At 41.0% G+C, this 22368-nt stretch overlaps 1 protein-coding gene and 1 long non-coding RNA gene across 2 annotated transcripts; one reads left to right on the forward strand and one right to left on the reverse strand.

The window, feature by feature from the left end:
* Nucleotides 1-1406: 1406 nt before the first annotated feature.
* On the forward strand, nt 1407-6265 carry arl4aa (ADP-ribosylation factor-like 4aa). Its single transcript, XM_061777819.1, has 2 exons — nt 1407-1596; nt 3418-6265. Exon 2 carries the CDS (start codon nt 3513-3515, stop codon nt 4113-4115), a length of 603 nt encoding a protein of 200 aa, XP_061633803.1. The 5' UTR covers nt 1407-1596; nt 3418-3512; the 3' UTR covers nt 4116-6265.
* Nucleotides 6266-7301: 1036 nt separating this feature from the next.
* On the reverse strand, nt 7302-18513 carry LOC133479625 (uncharacterized). The gene is made up of 2 exons (XR_009789025.1): nt 18145-18513; nt 7302-9504 (listed from the first exon to the last, which is right to left on the reverse strand). It is a non-coding gene; the product is annotated as an uncharacterized LOC133479625 (long non-coding RNA).
* Between the last annotated feature and the right edge of the window lie 3855 nt (nt 18514-22368).

Below are 22368 nucleotides of genomic sequence, written 5' to 3' on the forward strand. Positions count from 1 at the left end.
ATGTGAAAACCAACGCAGGCACGGGGAGAACATGCAAACTCCACACAGGCGGGGCCGGGGATTGAACTCGGGTCCTCAGAACTGTGAGGCTGACGCTCTAACCAGTTGGCCACCGACTACAAATATATCGTTGTCACTTTTTTCTCCAAGATATGAATTTATTCCCATAACATGCTCTGTGAGAAAATGTGACTTATTCTGCACGGCATTTTTCCCCCCCGTCATGCAGCAAGGTGCTAATACTCCTTTGTAGTACGCAATGCAGAATGTCAGCTGCAATCACGGACTTCAAGTGATATGTTTAGATGTCATTTAAGTGCTATGATGAATGCAGCAGGCCAGCGGGTCAAACCAGACCACAAGATCTACTGCTGCGTGGACAGCTGCTCATTTGACGCCCCCCCCCACACCCTAAGAAAATGATAAACACGCCCGTGCTGGAAGCATGTGTAGAATATTTGCAAGATATCAACGCAGCATCTGTGAGCATGTGTACAAGTAGTCACACGCTAAATATAAAATCAAACAGAGATCAAGCACTGCATGAAGCCCCCTGACTTTTACGGCTGCCACTTGTTTCTCTTGTTTCATTTTACATCATCCATTTATTCTATATATTTAATACAATATTTTAATCCACCATTGATATAAATCTAGTTCAATCAATGTCAGAAAACGGAAAATAACTGTACAGTTTGAGTCAGTGGTAGTACTTACAATGGCCATCAATCGGGTGGAGGGGCTGTCAAGCCATGAGTTGCAATTACTTCCTGCTTGTCGACCAATCATTTTAAACGCAAATACTCGGAAGGGAGTGGGCATGCTGGGAGAGCGCACGCATGCGCACACACACACACACGTAAATCTGTTGCTAAACTAGCGAGATAAGCTAACTGTTGCCATGAGCGTTGTCAACGCACACTCAGTCTATGTTCCTTTTCCTTTGTTTACAGTATTAATTCGCCCGTTTCAATTGTACGGTTGGAATGTAATCGGTTATATCAGAAAGGGCGTATTGAAACGAACTGTTATTTTATGACATAAACAATAAAAACTACGTCTATCATTTTGTGGAACGTGCCATGGCTTTCGAACACGATGAGGCTAAAATACACAAACAGCGATAGTAACACGTCAAAGATAGCTCTGGGGACACTGGTTATCTCTCTATTATCTTTGAAAGAGTTGAATCGCCAAACACAATAGCGAGATGCAAGTTGTGACTCAACAGATTTAAATATTGATAAAAACAAGTTGAGACGACAGCGGCGGCGTACGCCAGGACTGCAACAGGTGATCCTCGTTCCCGGGCGTAGTGGTGATTGACAGCCGCGGCTACCCAATCAGTGGGCAGACATCAGCGCAAATAAGCCAATCGCGTGCGGTGGCGGAGTCAATATGGGCGTTTACGCGTTCTGCGGAGCCTAAGCTTCGTCAGTGTGATCTAGGCCGAGCTCCGAGCACTCACGAGCGGTGTGTTCTCTTCACTCTCACCGGGGAGGTGGAAATACGACATTATTCATCTTTTCACGGCGGAAGACGCCTTTTGAGCTCCGGAAAAGTGACGGATATTCGCGCTACGGAGGGCTCAGACTGGTAGGTTACAACATATGTTCCGGTTTTTTTTTGTTTTTTTTAATATATATATATATATATATATATATATATATAAAATAAAATAAAAACTCCCTTGTGTGCAGTGTTCCCCCTCTGTCATTAAAAAAAGGTTTACGTGTTAGGTTCAGCTCTACTGCAGGCATGCACCAGAGCACTACCTCAAACTAAACATGTATTTATTAAAAACGCGACAGAGGAAATGCACTACAAACTGAATTAAATGGTTTAGGATAAATTATTTATGTTAGAGATTTACTAAAAATATGGTGGCAAAATTTAAGTGTCTGTTTAATTGCATTTTGACACGGTGGCAAGGCTTCTATGCACATGATAAGTGTGTAATGGTAGTTTGGCTCATGTTTACACACTTTTGTAAGCCACTGTTGCATAATACTGCCTTTGCTGTCTTTTAACTGACATAATGTTTAGTTAGGATAGTGCTCCACCAAGGCTTTATCATGTCAAAGATGGTGGTGATTTCCTGTAACAGGTTATATTTTAAGATGCTACTTTAAATGTCATATCCAAATCATATATTTTCCCAACAATTGTAAAGGGGGGAAAAAGACACCGAAATGTTTTTTGAATCAAATTATTAGCTAATGGCCTGATGCATTAGGAGTAATAAAGTTTTATATTGCTAATGCAAATGCAAGTTGGAGTTAATAGATCCGGATCAGTTAGGGATTAGGGTTAGTTTACTAGGAAGACTCACACAAGTTCAGTAAATGATGTCAAACTGGTTTCACTTACACTGAGCAGCATAACTGGGAACCAATCCAACCGATTTCCTTTTCATTTGGATGGAGTGTTGCAAAAAAATTTGTTGTCACATTTCCTAATTTTCACCCTCTTTTATTTGAGCCTCACTGAAATTATCCGTTTTGCGGGAGCAGTTCTGCCCCATGCAAATGAGCTACAGCTCACCCTGCCCCCTCTACTGTGGGGCCAATGTCAAGCATCAATTGCAAAGCGTGGGCAACCCACACAAAGTCAAATCATCGACTATTTTGTAAGATAATTTGCACAACTCGGCTTAGCTTTTGGCTTTGACACGCTAGAAGTTATGTGTAGTCTGTCCGTCGCCTAAAATGGTGGATTTTTCTTCCAGCCTAGCTGCCCAGTCATGAGCAGAGAAATTGAGTGCGGGAGCAGTATTATTTAGAATAGTCAAATTGTTACAATTTGGCGAAATTATGAACGGATCATTGACGGACACATTTTATGAAATAGGTAGGTAACAAAACGTTTATTTGGTAGTTTAATTTCAAACTTGATGGGTGGGCAGGCACTTCAGAGACCCAACTATTTATATATAAGCTATTAATAAGTCAATTTTCCATATGTCCCCCCAAAAAAGTATGTGACAGACTTACAGCGAAATATCCCATGGATTTTAAGAACTGCAACACATTTTCCAGGCTCGTCCAGTGGTCCCGTTAGCTTAGCTTTTGGCTTTGACACGGTATTGCTTCAGTGGAGTTCAGCCGTTGCTTGAAAGCGAAGTATCTTAACCCCCGCCTACCTGCCAAGTCATGGGCAGAGAAACTACATGTATTGTGTAAATAGTGTAAATGTGATGTCATTCACACTGGCTTGCTCACAGACATATTCTCGGAACTAGGTAGATGACGACAGATGGTAAATGTGTGAGCATCTGTGAAGCACTTCGGGCAATGTGATGGTGTAGTTAAAGCACTATATAAGTGCAATGCATTTACCATTTAACATTGAATTCTTGTAACACTTTACCAGTAAGACTGTGTTTAATTAAAAAAATAACCTTAAATGTACTTGCAGGTTCTTGCTGCAGCCATTTTGGATAATAAAATTACACTGAGGATTAGCCTGTGAAAGTTGGCTGGAATCGTGCTGGCCCTTCCCCATGAGGAAAGATGGGGAATGGCTTCTCGGAACAACCTAGCTTCCTGGCGAGCATCCCCTTCTTCCAGTCCTTCCACATCGCCATCCTCGGACTGGACTCAGCTGGCAAGACCACCGTGCTGTACAGGCTGCAGTTCAACGAGTTTGTCAACACAGTGCCCACCAAGGGCTTCAACGCGGAGCGGGTGCGGGTGTCCTTGGGCGGTCACCGCACCGTGACCTTCCAATTTTGGGACGTGGGTGGCCAGGAGAAGCTGCGGCCACTGTGGAAGTCCTACACTCGTTGCACGGATGGTATCATCTTTGTGGTGGACTCTGTGGACAGTGAGCGCATGGAGGAGGCGAAGACGGAGCTCCACAAGATCGCCAAGACCTCGGAGAACCAGGGCGTGCCCCTGTTGGTGGTGGCCAACAAGCAGGACCTGAGGCACTCCCTAGGGCTGCTGGAGATCGAGAAGCTACTTGCACTGAAGGAGCTAAGCCCGGCGACGCCGTGGCACCTGCAGCCCGCTTGCGCCATCATCGGGGATGGACTCAGGGAGGGCCTAGACCGACTCTATGACCTCATCTTGAAGCACAGAAAGGTGATCCGGCAGCAGAGGAAGAAGCGATAAAGACTGTGAGTTACGGATAAAGGTGTGTCTGGAGTCAAATCCAGCGTCTACGTTGTTGTCTCAGTTCTCTGAGCTTAAAGGTTTGTCAGGCTGTGTTCACACTTGTCAGGTTTAAAAACGAACTCTGCTGCGATCCTTCGTAGTGCGGTTCGTTTGGGCAATGTAAACCATGGTGTGCAACAAACAAGCTCACCTAGACCACACAAAGACTGTGTTAAAACCCATTAGGTGTGGTCAAGTTGGAACTTGATCACCCGGACTGAGGCTGCTTGAGGACTTGGTCTCGGGCTTCTCGCAAGTGAACTCTGGTGCGTTTTGGTTAATTGGCGCTCAAGTATGAATGCTACATAGACCAAACAGGCAGCCCGAGACCGCTTGAAGACTTGGTCTCGATCTGTTTGCAGTTGAACATTAGTGGACTGAGACTTTTTGAGGAATTGGTCTCAGCCCACTTGCAAAAGAACTCTGATGTGGTTCGGTTTAAGTGTTAATGATAAATTTAGTCCAATGATGAAAATACCAGTGGGAAGACATGGCGAACCAGACCAAAATTGCACTTCATGTATTTTTTTGGTACAGATCAGAATGCAGTTCCTCTGCGTTCGCACACTTTGTTTGCTTTAAGTGAACTCTGGAGCAATTACTCGGCTGAAGTGGTTTGTTTGGTCCAAGTGTGAAGGATTTTACCACGAACCAAACAAGCAGACTGAGAGAGCTTGAAGAGGTGGTCTCGGCCTAGCTTGCAAGTAAACTCTGACCCGGTTCTGTTCACTTGCGCTCAAGTGTCAAAGCTACACGGACCAAAGAACCGGACCAAATGTACCCTATCTTTTGGTCAGGACCACTTTGGTCTCATTTGTTTTATTCAAACAAACTCTGGTGTGATTGCTCTGCTAGTGCTGTTTGTTTGGTCAATTGTCAACTCCATCATCCGAACAGTCTCGTGGCCCAAAATTACTTAAGAGGTGGAATTGATCTGCTTGCTAGCGAACTCCAATGCGATTCAGTGCACTTCAGCTAAAGCATGAACTTAAAACTTTGTCCGATGATGAAAATCCCAGCGAAGCTAACCGGACCAAATATGCGCACCATGTATCATTTTGGTCTGGTCTGGTTTGGTTTGGTTAAAACAAACTGGTGTCGTTCCTCTACTCGTGCAGTTCATTGGGTTATGTGTTTATGCTATCTGAACTCTGTTGCGGACCAAACAAGCTGACTGAGACCGCTTGAAAAGGTGGACTCGAGCCCCTTGCAAGTGAACTCTAGTGCGGTTTGGTTCACTTGAGCTCAAGTTTGAATGCTTACAAGGGCCAAAAGGACACAAAGAACCGGACCAAATATGTCTTTGGTCCTGACCAGAGTACCAAAACGAACTCACCAGAGGTGCAATTGCTCTGCTCGTGCGATTTGTTTTGTGTAGATGGTATCATCCGGACAAGCAAATGGAGACCGATCAAGTAGGAACACAATCATCCGAACCGAGACTTCCTTGAAGAGGTTGTTTTGGGTGAACTTACAGTACAAATGAACTCTGGTGCGGTTCTGTTCACCCTACATGGACCGGCATTAAAACAACACAACAGCAAAATAGTAGCCAACTCCCAATTGTGAACACAGCCTTCAGTCATGTGATCATGTTTGTGGATCAGGAAGTGATGTGTAAAGGAACAAAGTATGACGAAGAGAAAGTTCTCGACAAGTGAGGGTTTGAAGAAGTGATGTAATGTACAGAAGGTTTGAGGTCTGGAAGAGTGCTACAAGATGTGATTGAAATTGCCAACGGTTGTTGTATTCTTACCAAAAACAAAAAAAGATATTTTAAATAAAATAACTCCACTGGTTAGAACATCAAGGAAATGTTAACTTTTTGTATGCTAACTCATCACTATTTTATTTTACACTTCATAGACTTTCTACATGTGAAAGCAAAGTATTATTAGTGTGCATTTATTAGTTTGGTTGCTCTCTTCTATCTTCCACCTGAAGCACTTTAGATGATCACTTCTCATGGCGTTTACAGTTTATTAGATTGACTTTTTAAAAATATGCATTATTTGAACTGGTTTGGACCGATGCCTTTTTGAGCCGGTTGTCATGAGCATTTTTATTTTATTTTTTTTTTATAAATAAAAACCTACCTACCACTCTAACCATTGTGCTTCAGTTCAGCATTTTATTGCATTGCCATTGTAAAGGGTGCCACATTCTAATCACCCTTTCGCTTGGGCTACCGTTTGCTTCTTAAAAAAAGTGGTGGCACAGAGCTAAACACAATTCTGTGTGCTGATTAGTAGACCATTCATAACCACCACCACATCGACAAGTTTGCCAAACAATCAAGTACATGCAAGTCGCTTATAGAAGCTAACTATCAGTGTTAGCTTCTGATAAGCGGCGCGTATTTGAATCTTGCGCTTAGCTTATGCTAATTTGGACATCCAGCGACACTGTGGCTCTCCGGCGTTTGGCTTTGACAAGATGGTGCTTCAGACAATGTAGTCTGGTCGGTGCTTGAAAATAGTCGAACTTCACCCAGCCTCGCTGGCAAGTAATGGGTGAAGAAACTGTGTGGGTGGGTGGGTGGAGGGGGATTATGCAAATGAGCCTCACTTTTACAATACAAGTCGGCAAAAACGCTGAAGGGCTAAAAAGAAAACTAGACTAACAGGCATTCCAGAGACCAAAATATTTGTATACAAGCTATTAAAAAGCTAATTTTATATGTGACCTTTAAAACGCAATGAAAAGAGGCACTGAAAAAAGTCACATTTTGCCAGTTACGTGGTAATGCTGGTAATGGAGTTTTATCGTTGTGAACCTTTCAGTTCGTTAAAGTAAACAAAAGGCCCAAAAATGCAAAGAAACAAGCACATGATGTAAATACCTGTGTTTGCCTGGACATGTTACTAACCATCTGCAATGTGGCGCTTGGACCTGCACTCCTTCTCGTACAAGACACGGTAAGAACCAGAAACCTGTCATCACATTGACACACAACTGCGTTTGAAAGGCGACATTTAAAAATGTCACAAGGGACTTCACTAGTTGCTTTTCATGCTTGGTTGCAGTCACGTCACTTAAGTACATCCAGTGGTGGGAAGTAACAAAGTATTAACACTTATAACTGTACGTAAGTAGATTTTGGTTTTTTTTTTAGGAGGCCTAAGCGGAATAATGACACTTCAATTCTTTTCAATGAGGAACATTTATTTGATGTAGGAGAGTTCAAAAAATTAAAACCGTAAATCAAAGCACCACCGCTGTATTATAGATAATTGATGAATTACTTTTGTACATAATTACATTTCAGACAGCACTTTTTTTTTTTTTTTTTTTTTTTTGGCTTTGCCTGAAATACAGGAGTTAAACCTGACCTACTTTTACCAGTTTTTGTTTTTGTTTTTTTGTTTTAAACATACATAGTATCTGGATTTCTACTTTAAGTACAGAGCGTAAGAACCTTTCCACCTCTCATTACGTCAACCTTGTTGTGTTGTTAGGCACGCTCAGCCTTGCAGAGGGTTAACAATTATCTCCTTCCTCCAAGGCTCGGCAATGCGGTCGGGGGCAGCCCGACGCCGGTAGGACAAGCTTGGGCAGGAGCTGCGAGCCAGAGGGGGGGATTCGGGATGGGAGGGGGGGCTTCCCCGAGCTCCCTTTACAAACACGGTTAACGGGTTAGAGTCCCAGCAGCAGCTGGTCCGGTGATGAAGCAACATCAGAACAAGTCGGCTGTAAACAAAAAAAAAAAGATCTGCTCCATTTTAATATTGTGACCTTGATGTTGCGCTCTGCACGTGGAAGAAGGCTTGAAATGCTACAGGGATTTAAAAATAGAGACCTAATTAACACTGGAGTCTCAGGGAGGTTAATCAGTGGGAGGTTAAATATTGATATGATCTCATGTACAAACCCCAATTCCAATGAAGTTGGGATGTTGTGTAAAACGTAAATATAAAACAGAATACAATGATTTGCAATGCCTTTTCAACCTATGTTCAATTGAATACAGCACAAAGACAATCTTATGTTCAAACTGATAAACTTAGTTGGTTTTTTTTTGGGTTGTTGTTCAAATATTGACAAATGTTCCCATGTCCGCAGCACGTTCAAAAAAAGTTGTGACCTTTCCTTTTAACAGCACTCAAGCATTTGGGGACAGTAATTGTTGAAGCTTTGTAAGTGGAATTCTTTCCCATTCTTTGCTTAATGTACAACTTCAGTTGCTCAACATTCTGGGGTCTCCGTTGCGTAATTTGCGCTTTATAATGCAGCACACGTTTTCAATAGGAGACAGGTCTGGACAACATTTGAAGAACTGAGCCTTTCGGGCATGCTCCTTTTATACCAATGACGCTCACCAGTTTCCAATTAATCTGCTCACCTGTGGAACGTTCCAAACAGTTTTTTTATTTTATTATTTTTTATTTTTTTTGCATTCTTCAACTTTCCCAGTCTTTTACTGCCCGTCCCAGGTTTTTTGGAACGTGTCGCAGGCTTCAAATTCAAAATGAGAGAATATTTGAAAAAAAACAACATTTATCAGTTTGAACAATAAGTATCTTGTCTTTGTGGTATGTTCAATTGAATGTATGTTGAAAAGGAATTGCAAATCATTGTATCTGAATTTTATTCAAGATTTACACAACATGGGAACTTGATTGGAATTAGAGTTTGGAGGTTATAATGTAGAATCCTTCTGGTCTGCACACCTTGGGCACCTGAGGGCAAAATAATAAAGACATAGGGCTAAATGGAGACGGTCTGAACTCCTCTTGAGCTGCAGTAATATTCGTCGTTTTTCTCATAGGATAAAGAATATATGCCTGCGAGTATTTTTAGATTGTCTGTCTGCATGCTTTGCTCCACTGTTTATGTTCAAATGTCCTTTGCTTAAAAGGTTATAACACCACCACATCGATGTTATTCCTGCGCCCTTCAATGGTGTTTTGAATTGTTTGTGAGCATTCAAATAAAATCACTCAGCTGAAGCTATATGGTTGTTTGAAATAGTCTGACCTTTGTCTGCCTTGGTCGGGAAGGAGAAACATCGGGACAAAAACAACTCTATTATCTTTGTGTGTGTACCAGGTCTAAGTCGGGTATCTCAAGCACACTTGTGTAATGCAAATGTGCCTTCTAAAATGTCATTTTATGCTAAGTGAAAGGGTCAACTGTGAATATGAACACATTTTGTGCCACTTTTGAGTCACACTTTGCAGCGATTCTGAACCGATTGGTCTCTGAAGTTTTATCCTCCGCGCCGTCGTTGGTTGTTTCACCTGACCAATCACAGCGAGCGGAAGCCAGCAGACTTCCCCGGCTCATCTCCCGTTTTCCGATGAATGGCGTCTTTGTGAAGCGCAGGTGGCTCGTCTCTGCTTGCTAACTGGAAAAGAGTTTCAAAAAAAAAAAAAGGGTCAGCTCACACTTTTTCCTGCTTGAAGTCGTCGGTCATGTTTCCCATCTCTGTGTGACGTGAGCTCCATCCACGTGAATTTGCCTCGTGTCCACAGGATGTCCATTTACAAAAAAAAACATTTAAAATAAATAAATAAATAAAAAAGCCCTCCAAAAATCCGCTCATCCGTGCAGGAATTTCCATTATTGCTTTTTATACGAGGCCGCACTCAGCCTGCAGCGAGATTGCGGTTCATTGTCTGCTTTAGACTCCCACTAAAATCACAAGTTACAAGCGAATAACTCCTTTATACTCAACTCCATAGAAGAGCAGGTTTTTATTTGAAGTCGGGCTGCATTTTGTTTTTAATGGGACGACATAATCCCTGATATTGTATTTCCTTTAATAGCAGCCAAGAGCGTTAATTTACTCAGATTACAAAGTGCCCTCGGCCTCGTTGCAAGTGGAGAACATGGCCACCTGCAGACTCGGGGAAGAGGGGATGCTTGCTGCTAGCGAAGGAGCTTGCGGATCTGAAACGATTCGAGTGATGACAAACATCGTGGAAGCGTCTGCGACGGAGGGTTATCGTTGCAACGACATTGCAGATGAACTACTGTTAATGGTTCGTAGAATACTCGGGGGGGGTGCTTGGGTGGGAAATGCTGCAGCTGGCCCCTTAACTGGAACACGTAAGAGGGAGCATATAGCTCCTATTCTAGGCTCCCTCCACCGGCTGCCTGCTTTATTTTCAACTTTGTTACTGTTATATTGTTTTGAAATGGTGTTCATTTGTCAATATTTAATATGCAGCAGTAGTTGTCTTTTTAGAACATTCAAAGCTGTGTTTGTTTTTAAAGTATTCTATAAATCAAATGAAGTTGAGTTGGCGTTTGATGAATTTTGAGGGGATACTTAAGTTTCTGTGCCCAATATTTGTGTCTAATATTTTGGTACTATTTTCGTTTTTTAAATATTTAATACATTTTTATATTTTCATATCATTTCCTTTGTATTTTTGTATTTTTTTTTTAATACTTTTGTATTTTGGGTGTAATATTTTTTCAATGATTTTCTAATATTGGTTATGTTTTACATTGAAAAGTTTTTTTTTTCTAATCAAAAAAGGTCAAAGTAACAGACCAAAAGGAAAACTTGATGATAACCATAGAAGAGGAAGTGGAACTGTTGGCAATGTTGGTTTACGATATCATTCCAAAAGCATCATTTTACACTTTTGCTTTTTATTTGTCTTTTTTGTGGGGGTTTGGGGACCTTGACGGTCAAATATTGAAACCCTTTCTTTTGGGGGATCAAAGTGCACAATAAAAAGTAGACAATCAAATCATTCTGACAGGAACTCGAAGCTCCAATGTTGCACACAGAATTGGAGTATTTGAGCTTTTTTTCTTTGACTTGGTCTCTGCCTTGTTTCCTCTCCCATGTCCGAAACCACCAGCTGCAGCGGCAAAGGACTTTTTCATTGCCTGTAACCTTGAACCCGGAGCCACCCCGCCTCAACATCCAGACACAAGCCGGTGGGCCGGCTTCGGGGGGGCCACAAAGAGCCGTGTCCCCTCCGGAGGGGTCTTTGTGAGGCACAGGCCTGTGAAATGTGTCTCTGGTCTTGTTTGGCCGTGAGGGATTACGGCGGCGGGCGGAATTCCTTTCACATTACGGGCCCCCCGAAAAACCTGAGCGGAGATTTAGGATGGGCAGCCTATATACACTAGAATAGGGGAGCCAATAGAAAGGAATTCATCCAAAGTGAGTGAATTGTGCGTGAAGATGACATGATAAGGCGCACATTAGAGCGGTGGCAATCCCACAGTTACATGCAAAGCGAAACCATGGCGACCATTAGTCCAAGAAACCACCTTCCAACCGTTTCAGTTTGGTGTCGTTTTGGGGGGAACTTCGGTAACGCCCCGCGGCTTGAAAATATAGCGGTGCCTTGACTTATGAGTGTAATTAATTCTGTGACCAAACTCGTAACTCAAAATACTCGTACAGTGGTCCCTCGCAAAACGCCGTTCACCTATTGTGAATGGAGTGCATTGCGGATTCTTTATTTTTTTTCATATTCATATCACGCACAATTCGCCATATCGTGGGATTTTGAGAGGATGCTGTCATTTGTTTGTGAGAAAATAAACGCTTCCTAGCCCAAAACATTAAAACTGTAGACAAACAAAACAAAACAAAAATCCCTTAAAATACATATTACAAGGAATGAAATGTACGTAGTGTCCAGTACTACTTTGCATTACTGTTTGTTAATAGACGTTAATAGAAGCGTGAGGAAGATTCGTAAGGCTCTGGCTTTTAAATATGTATAAATGATCCCAAAAATATATGCGGTCGCTTCTTTGTGGATTTGGCCTATTGCGGGGGGTGGCGTAGAACACAACACAATCTTTAAGGGGCGTGGCCTAGTTAGCGACATCAGGAGCTGGAGTCGGGTTGGCCGCATCGGCTGCATGTTGGCCCGCATCTTGGTTGGATATTAATGTTTTTCTTTCCAATATATTTTGCCATTTTTTAAAAATGTTGTCCAATAGTTTTGTCTAATTTGTATGAGTTGATAATATTTTTCTTTTGACTTTTTCCCCACCTAATGATGATCAGATTTTTCCCAATATGTTTTGTTCACCTGTAATATTTTTGCATTATTTTCTAATATACTGTATATATTTTTGAAAACTTCTCTTCAAGATTTGTATTTTTGTCATTTTTAACTAATATATATGGTTCTAATAACGTATTTTTGTCTGAATGATTTTGTATTATTTTCCAATTTAGTTTTCTATTGAATGTTTTTGTCTTCTATGTCTAATATTTTGTATTGTAAGAAGAAATCAAATCATCACAAACAATAGCAATATAAATACTGAGCGGTGCCCGGAAAGTGTCCACGGGCCTCTGTGATTGGTCTGCTGGCACGAGGCACCAACACTGTGAAACGCAAAGGTAGTTTGTTTTCTGAGATTTAGGTTCGATTTAGGCCACTGATAGTTTGATTGGCACTAAATCTGGTGTATTCATCACGACAGGACACATGAAAAGCAATAGAAAATCTATGTGGTGAAACGCAATGCTTGCCATTTTGGTTTGAAGGTGACGTTTTTTCCCTTAATCATCTTGTTGACCTTTTTTTTTTTTTTATCCTCGCGGTATATTTAAATCTCCATTGTTACACTTTGAGAATCCAATTGTTTCCATTGGTCTCACACTGGATGCTAATCTGATCTGCACACCTCTCAATGCTCTGAGGTGTGTGTGTGTGTGTGTGTGTGTGCGCGTGTTTCCCTCTCATGTGACCTCCTCAGCGTGACCGGCCCAACGTTGCCAATAACACGGACGCCGCTGTTTAAACACGGCGCAGGAGTTCATTAATCCGAGAATGTCCTGGCTGAATAATGAAGCGGGCCTCTTTTGAAAACAAAAAAAGGAGGATGGGGGAGGAGGAGGAGGGCGCGGGCTTTTATTGATGCTTAAAGAATGATTCACATCTCAGAAGCGTTCAGTCTGACTCCATTGCCATGCTTATCAGTGCCACTCCTCCACATGTCGCAGAAGGACAACATAAAGTTGATAACTGCAATGATTGATCAGGCCTGGGAATCTGTTTACACAACACTTTTGACCAGAAACTGATTAGAAGGGCTGCTATTTGATACAGCAACAACAGAACCCACAGCTATTTCCCTCTGTATTTGTATTTTTGTTCTTAAAATATTTGTATTGTTCGCCATATATTTTTCAATTTTGTTATTTGTGTTTTTTGTCAAGAATTCATTTTCTAATATTTTTATTTTTCATCAAATATTTGTAGTGTATTTCTCAAACATGTTTGTAATTGTTTTTCAAAAGTTTTGTATTCTTCATGAAATATTTTTGTATTTTATTTTACATTTTTCATACATTTGATATTTGTATTTTTTGTCTAATATGTTTGTACTTTTGTTTTGAATATATTTCGATTTTATTTATCAAATATGTTGTATTCTTATTCAATATGTTATATAATATATATATATATATATATATATATATTGTATTCCCATCAAATATTTTACAGTTGTGTGTACTATTTCTGTAATATTTTCTATTTTTGTCAATTATTTAGCATTTTTGTCAAATATTTTACTATATTTCCTCAAATATTTTGTATATTTTGGCTTATATCGTTGTTGTAAGGTTTAGAGTTTTTCGTTTTTTATTCAAATATTCTTGATTTTTGCCTAATAATTTTGTACTCTTAAAAGATACTCAAAATCTTCTGTCTAATATTGTTGTTTTTTGGTATTATTTTTGTATACATATTTTTTGATCAAAGATGTTCTATTCATTTTTTTTTAATGAAAATATTGTTTTATTATTGGTCAAATATGTACTATTTTTGTCTTATATTCCCCAACTTTTTTTTTTCTTTAGGATTTTGTCTTACTTTCCAATATTTTTCAACTTTTTCCTGGAACAAGTTTTGTTTGTTGCTCGCAGTTAGCACAAGAACGTAATTTTAGTCGACTATATGTTCAAGCATGTAGAGGCTAATGGCTGCCGCAAGAAGCAAATGATGAAAATGAAAATTCCATTGCCCGAAATAAGCTGTAACTATAGCAACCAGCCATTCGTCTCGAAAATAAGGACAATGGCTAGGTGGCTAGCCGTTAGCGCAACAAGCTAACGTAGCATTTTGTCACGCCTCTTCCTCCGGTGGTGTCCGAACCATTTTCCCAACTTGTTCTCAAAATGTCAGACCCCCCACCCCCGCTACTGAACTTATAACCTCCAAGTAGAACATTGTGCGCTGGTCTCTATGAGAACCAGACAGTGTCACATTGTAGGAGTGTCATTCGGGGGGTTCAGGGTTCTTCCCCCTCAGAGTCATAAATCCAAATAATTAAAGGCCAACCAACACCGTAGTGCTCTCCACGAACAGAGTTAAACCAGGATGTGTTCATTTGGAAATCGCTAACTGAGTATTTACTTCGGTAATGTACGTCGTTAATGATTTGTCTCAAACTTCTTTGTGAAGCAGAGGTGCTCTGATTGCTGAGGAGCAGTCTGGGTCAGATGACACTGATACCACGGAAGAAGACTTCCTTGTCCCGCGTGTCAACTGATACTGATAGTGCTTCCTAAGTAAACAACTCACTCACTTTACTGTTGTACCGTGACAAACTCTGATAACTGATAACATATCAGCAGCATTAAAGCTTTATAATAGGGGCAAGATTAAACTGCGTACTGCACAGGCCACAGAATTAGGTAACACTAAAGAGGAATAAAGATGTTGACTTTGGAGGTCCATTGTGTGTTTGTTCATTTGCGACTGCACTCCATACCGCTGTTTTTAATATTTGGGTTATTTGAATGTTGTACCTAATATTGGGGCAACTGATGGAACGTAAAAAAATGCTATAATTCAGTTAAGTGTTCCGTGGTGTATATCAGAATCAGAATCAGAATCAGAATCAGAATCATCTTTATTTGCCAAGTATGTCCAAAACACACAAGGAATTTGTCTCCGGTAGTGGGAGACAAATTATACAAGCTATGCCCTAAAGACTAAATAGTAATACATGTACGGAGCTAAAGTTTGACACGAGTGGACTTTTGTATTTTTTCCTCCAAATCTTTGTCTATTTTTCTTTAACTTTCTTAGAGTTTCTCATGAATATTTTCCAATTGACCCTTACTCTGGGTTAGTTTTCCCATATTTTGTTATAATATTTTTCAAGTGTTCCCCTTGTATGTTTAAAATATTTATGTATTTTTTAAAAGAATATTTTTGTTTCAATGTTTACGTATTTTGGTTTATAATATGTTTGTGCTTTTTGTAAACTTTTCTGTACATTTTGTAATAGTTTTGCCTTATATTTCGGGATTTTTCATCTAATATTTCTGTATTTAAAAATATTTTATATTATTTTCCAATATTTTGTCTCTCTTGTCTGTGTTTTATATATATAGTAATATTTCTGGTCTAATATCTTTGTTCTGTAATATTTTGGTATGATTTTTTCATATTTATTGTTGCTAGCAGTTAGCAAGAAGCAAATGTATAAGCTTATATCACATTTTTTAATATTTAGTATTAAAATGTTTTGGTTTAATGTTCGTGTATTTTGTTTCTAATATTTTTCATCAAATTTGTTTTATTTGTATTGTGTTTTTTAATATTCTTTTGTATTTGTTGTGTAAGATTGCATATTATTTTCCAATATTTTATCCATCCATCCATCCATCCATTTCCTGCCGCTTATCCGAGGTCGGGTCGCGTGTCAGTAGCTTTAGCAGGGACGCCCAGACTTCCCTCACCCAGCCACTTCATCCAGCTCTTCCGGGGCGTTCCCAGGCCAGCCGAAGGATGTAGTCGGATGCATCCGAATCAGATGCCCCAGCCACCTCATCTGGCTCCTCTCAATGCGGAGGAGCAGCGGCTCTACTCTGAGCTCCTCCCGGATGACCGAGCTTCTCACCCACTCTCTAAGGCAGAGCCCGGACACCCTGCGGAGGAAACTCATTTCGGCCGCTTGCATCCGGGATCTCGTTCTTTCGGTCACGACCCACAGCTCGTGACCATAGGTGAGGGTAGGAACGTAGATCGACCGGTAAATCGAGAGCTTCGGCTTTCGGCTTAGCTCCTCCTTTACCACAACGGATCGATACAAAGTCCGCATCACTGCGGACGCTGCACCGATCCGCCTGTCGATCTCCCGTTCCATTCTTCCCTCACTCGTGAACAAGACCCCAAGATACTTGAAGTCCTCCACTCGGGGCAGGATCTCATCCCCGCCCTGGAGAGGGCACGCCACCCTTTTCCGACTGAGGACCACGTTCTCAGATTGGGGGGACCCACCTTACTCTTTCGGGCTATGCCCGGGCGGACCCCATGGGTGCAGACCCATTAGTTTAGCATTTTCCCTCATATTTGTCTTATGTTTTGTAAGATTTTGGGGTCTAATAAAAATGCATTTTTGTTTCTAATATCTTTGCATGCTTTGTCTAATATTTTGTATCATTTTTTAATATTTTCAGGCTTTTTTTCCCTCTTGTCACTTGTGTCTCATATTTTTTTTTTATTTCCCCCCCCCCCCCCCCCAATATTTTTATTCTAATACTTGTACTTTTATGGTCTAATATTTTGTATTTTTTTTCTCATATTTAGGAGATTTTTTTTGTGTCGCTGTTGTATGCTTTACTGTGATTGGCCGTTTGCATTTTTGGGGTGTGGCTTCATTGAATAGACTTCCTGATGCTGCTGACGTGTTGCTTTAAGACGTGAGAAATTCCTTTCGGCACGTCCATTCGATCTGTAATTCTGTGATCTTCCAGTTTCTGTGTCATTTCCTTACGTCTTAAATCCTACCTGACGGATTTGCGTCTGTCATTGTCCAGAATCTTAGCATGATAAGATGAAAATGACTCCATGTAGCGTGTTAGCGTTGCTATCCTACGTCAAGGCCTTGGTGAGTGAACAAGGCCTGGTTTGTGTTTGTGAGGCAGGTGGAGGTGTAGGCTGCCTTTTGCGGGGTCTCACTTTCAGTCTGCATGGAGCCCAGAGGCCCCGCTGGCACATTTGCAACGCCGGCACACACAAAAGGCCTTTTAAAAAAACAATTATTTCTTTGTGATGCTTTTCACTGCCGCCAAGATGGATGACCAACCGGGGCTCAGTGGCCTTGACGCAATGTGGACGTTTTGTTAAGATCACAAACCCCCAAAACTAGATAAATGCAGGATCTGAATCAAGCTATGCAGTCGTCCACGAAGTAATTTGACTCCCTCACCAGGCTACACGCTTGTCTGCTCTCAGGTATCTATGTGGCCGTCTGAATAATCATTTGAATCCAAGGTAATCAATGTACTCATGTTATCGCTGTAATATGTTGTTAGCTCAAAATGCTAATGTTATGCTACGGATGGATGTAAGGCCTCGTTCCTATCCATGGACTCTTTGCTTTGACATGGTGTTGTACAAGTCGTGCAGCCCCCCTTCCTTTTTATATGACGTAAAGAGCAGCTCGGCGAGAGCAGGTGCATCCTGGTCGCTCCTGCAGGAAGTGTTTTTGCTGCGGGCTGCGGGAAAAAACACGTGGCTGGCATGTGGGAAGGAGCAGTCGCTCGTCAGCTATTGTTAGGCACAAGTCACTGAAGCAGTTTATGAGATCCTGATAAATAGATTCCAAAGATGGGGAAAGATATATTTCAAACCTTTTAGATTTTGGTTTACGTGCAACTTTTTCTCTGCCCAGTAATTCTTTTTAGGGAAAAACATATTTTTTTCTTTCAGAAAAAACGAAAAAAATTTTCCCTTTGACTAAACATGACTTATTAAAAAGGTCAATCCACCGCACACGCATGCAACATGTGGTGTCATCCGATTAATGTAATGCGATCACTCTTCTCACCAGTCATTCATCATGACCGGAGGTTTGCACAATAGAAATAAAGACAACAACCATAAATTCAATTATCCACACCGTAACAAAGAAATCTAGCAATTATCCATTCTATTACAAATTTTCATCAGCTGGTGATGTACGGCCAATAATTGTCTGACATGCGTGCGTGCGTGCGTGCTATCAACATGTAGCCTGTTAGCTTCAGCTGCCTCACATGACTGTGCGGGTGCGGTCCTTCTTCTTCTCGTTTCTATTTTGGCAGCAGTGCATGAGGAGAGTGATAATCCAAATGGAAGCTTTTGATTTTGCTCTGCACCCCCACCTCCCCGCCACATAGCCTCCATAGCCTCTTCTCAGCTGTCTCATCACTCAGCAGGGGAGGGGTCAGTGCTCACAAACACACACACACACACACACACACACGCAAATGGGTTCCCTTTCACTTGGTGCGAGACAAGTGGGTCAGCTCCAGTTATCTGATGTGCCAGAAACGATGAGACAAATGGGGGTCTCGAACTCAAACAAAGGCCTGGCTCACCCAGCAGGGGGGCTCGGGACCACTTCCATCCCAAATGAAGGCCACAGCACACTGTTAAAAAAAAAAAAAAAAGTCCTGTCCTGTCAGGACCACGACATGAAGACATTTTAGCACGCAATGTGGATGTGTGACTGTAAAACTGACGCATAAGACAAAAGACAATTTAAAATTGTATATTTATTGATGTAGTTCAACCAAACCATATAATTTCAAAGTCCACCATATTAACGCTAACCTAATGTGAAACACTATAGACGCGCTAACGGAAATTAGCATCGCTCTTATGGTCCTTTTAAACCTTCAAACAACTGCTAGTTCAACAGACATGGAGCAGCAATGCATACGAACACAACATACTACAAAAGAGAATCATTGTATAGTTAACAAGACCGTATCATTTTGTCTAACGAAACTCCGCCAGCTTAATGCTAACATATAATGCAAAACACCCTACATGGGCAAGTAAAAATGAGCATAAATGTTACGGTACTTCTAAACTTTCAAACACTACTTTCACACACACGCAGCAGGAACGCAGACAAACAGCTTACAACAATACTCACAGGCGTATATTCTCTATGCGACGTGGGAACAACCCTTATTACCGGAGCTTCATTAGCAAACTTCTGTCTTTTCTTTTTGCTGTTAATTACGCTGCATCTCTTCCAGTAGAGCTCAATGCTGCCCAGCATGTTGTGGCACAATTTAGTACTACATTGAAGGTGGACAATTCAAATTTTAGACTTGGACCTGTATACTGTACTGTACAAATGTATCAGAAATAATTGCTTAAAAATCCCCCATATAGTAGACAAACACTGCACTGTAGTTCATATTCAGCGCCACCTTGCACAATAAAAATAATTAGAACATCAAGAAATAATCCACAGTCACCAAAGTCAAATTTGTTCTCCTAAAACAAACAGAGAAGGCGGCTAAAAATGACCGACATGTAGTAATGGGGATGTCCCCTCGCTGATGAATTGGAAGCGGCCTCTCGAAATGAAAGGCTGAATTATTCAGGTGAGCTGCACTGTGCCCATTTCCTGTTCAATCACGGTGACTCTTCTTCTTCTTCTTCTTGCGTCTTCTATTTCGGAAGGCAGAACCGACGAACGTCTCTTATTGATTTCCGTCTTGCCATGATGAACGTGTGCGCCGAATTTTGTGTCAATCAGACGCACTTGGTGCCGGTTGTTAATATTTTCCAATTCTATCAGCATTAAACAAAAATAGCCGACTACCTGTGCATTTCACATTATAGGTGCTTCTGTGATTTTTTTTGTGCATCTGGACATGTGTGCCAGATTTTGTGTTGATCGGACTCACTGGTGACCGTTGACAATATTTTTAACTCTCCGGGGAACGCTATCGGAGTGTCAGATAAAGAGCACCTTCAAACCAAAATGACTGACAATCTGTGTGTTTCACTGTGTAGGTTCTTTACTGATTTCTGTGTGTCCAGTCATGATGAAAAGGTGTGCCGGATTTCGTGTCAATCGGATGCTAACATTTTTGAACACTCTGGGTGGGTCGCTACCTAAATCACAGATAACTAGCACCTTCAAACCAAAATGGCTGACTACCTGTACATTTCACAGCACTGATTTTTGTCCATCAACTTATGATGAACATGCGTGCCGGATGTAATGTAAATGGGAAACACAGGTGCCGGTTTGCTCATACTTTCTAAATCTACTGGCATTGCTACCTAAATCCCCAGAAAAACACCAACTTCAAACCAAAATGGCTGACTACTTGTATGTTTCACAGAATAGGATAAGATAGGATGTTGATTTTTCTGTGTCCACTCATAATGAACACGTGTGCCGGATTTAGTGTAAATCAGACTCACTGGTGCCGGTTACTAATATTTTCAAACATTATCTGCGTCTCTACCTAAATCTTCAGAAAAATGTGAACTTCACGTGCCGGATTTGGTTGATAAACAGATTGCAGTGGTGGTGCTACGGAACGTGTTGTGAGTGGTTGCGTCGTTCCATTCATATTTTTCAAGCAATAAAACTTAGCAACATTGGCAAAAGATGAATAATAACAATAATGAAAGCTGGACGTGCTGTTCTCTGGCAGGAATGTGCGTGCTACACCCTCATCGCTAGCACACACCTCGCTTAATAAACAGAAGACACGTTACATCACTGTGGGCGAGCACATACACACACACACACACATGCAAGCGCAAACAAAGCAGCTATTCAGGTGTGCTAAATGCTATAATAACACTTTTGATGTCATACAGTAAAGTACAGTAGTGGCTTAAATTAGCACGTCTGTGCTGGCATTTTGACATACAGTGTATGAGGAATACAATTGATTTCATATAAATTACATACACAACGTATATTTGAGTCTTTTAGCCTTATAAAAGGGCTCTAGATTCCTACAAGAAACCAGCGTCCCCGTGGAAAAGAATCAATTAAAGACAAAAGGCATGTTGTATGAAATGCGCTATATAAATACATTTGCTTTGCTTTGCTTTTCAAGATGTCAATCATTTGTCGCCACTTGCGGGCACATTCATTGCAGGCACATACTATTCCATCCATCCATTTCGTCTCCTCACGAGGGTCGCGGGCGCGCTGGAGCCTCCTGCCCAGCTATCATCGGGCAGGGGGCGGGGTACACTCTGAACTGGTTGCCAGTCAATCGCAGGCACATACTATTATTATTTAAAATTAATGTATTATTTGTTTTCACTGGAACTTGACATTATTTTCTATGGGGGGGAAATTTATTTTGAAATGAAAACATTTTGGAAGTCAACTAAGACCAGATTGTCAACATGCATGTGCGTGTGTTCGAGTACTAAACCTCAATCCAAGTCATGTGAACAGCAGACTTCACAACACTTTTCCTCCTAATTCCAACAACACAGACTACAGCCACAGCTTATTACACTATATCATCTACACACACACACAAATAATAAAAAAAACAGACATGTTGTCATCTTATTTATTTCTTTCTTTTTTGAAAACCTTTAAATAAAGCGAGATAGGGTTTTCAGTGGTGCTTTTGTGTGTCTAAGCCATCCGTGCACTAATTGGTTTAACTGTAAATCCTGACTGCTCACAAAAGCTCATCCGACGTGACGACATTCCTAGGATCCAACAAGGAGGATAAGTGTATTTGTATTTGTATGTGTGTGATTATGTGTGTTTGTAAATGTGTGAGTGAGTGTGTGGTGGGGAGGTGTCGATGGGAACACGCCGTGGCTGGTACAGCTAAAGATAGGGATTCTCAAACTGCAATATTCCATTCTTCTACGGCCTAAAATCGACCGAGTTATACAGTGGTGTGAAAATGTGTTTCCCCCTTTCTGATTTCTTTTTTTTTTTTCCATGTTTGTCACACTTAAATGTTTCCCATCATCAAACAAATTTAAATGCTAGTCAAAGACAACACAAGTAAACACAAAATGCAGTTTGTAATGAAGGTTTTTATTATTAAGGGAGAAAAAAAATCCAAACCTACATGGCCCTCTATGGAAAAGGTGATTCCCCCCCTTGTTAAAACATAACTGGTTTATCAAACCTGAGTTCAATTTCTCTAGCCACACCCTGGCCTGATGCTGCCACTCCTGTTCTCAATCAAGAAATCTCTTAAATAGGACCTGCCTGACAAAGTGAAGTAGACCAGAAGATCATCAAAAGCTAGGCCGAAAGAAATCCAGGAACAAATTAGAATGAAAGTAATTGAGCTCTATCAGTGGGGAAAAGGTTATAAAGCATTTCTAAAGCTTTGGGACTCCAGCGAACCACAGTGAGAACCATTATCCATAAATGGCAAAAACATAGAACAGTGATGAACCTTCCCGAGAGCTGTCGGCCGACCAAAATCAGAATCAGAATCTGAAGCTGAATCTGAATCAGATCAGAA

This window comes from Phyllopteryx taeniolatus, chromosome 6, assembly GCF_024500385.1.
Source record: "Phyllopteryx taeniolatus isolate TA_2022b chromosome 6, UOR_Ptae_1.2, whole genome shotgun sequence".
Classification (NCBI taxonomy): Eukaryota; Metazoa; Chordata; class Actinopteri; order Syngnathiformes; family Syngnathidae; genus Phyllopteryx; species Phyllopteryx taeniolatus.

Excerpts from the sequence above, each read along its gene's own strand:
- arl4aa (XM_061777819.1), top strand. The coding sequence starts at position 3,513 with ATGGGGAATGGCTTCTCGGAACAACCTAGCTTCCTGGCGAGCATCCCC.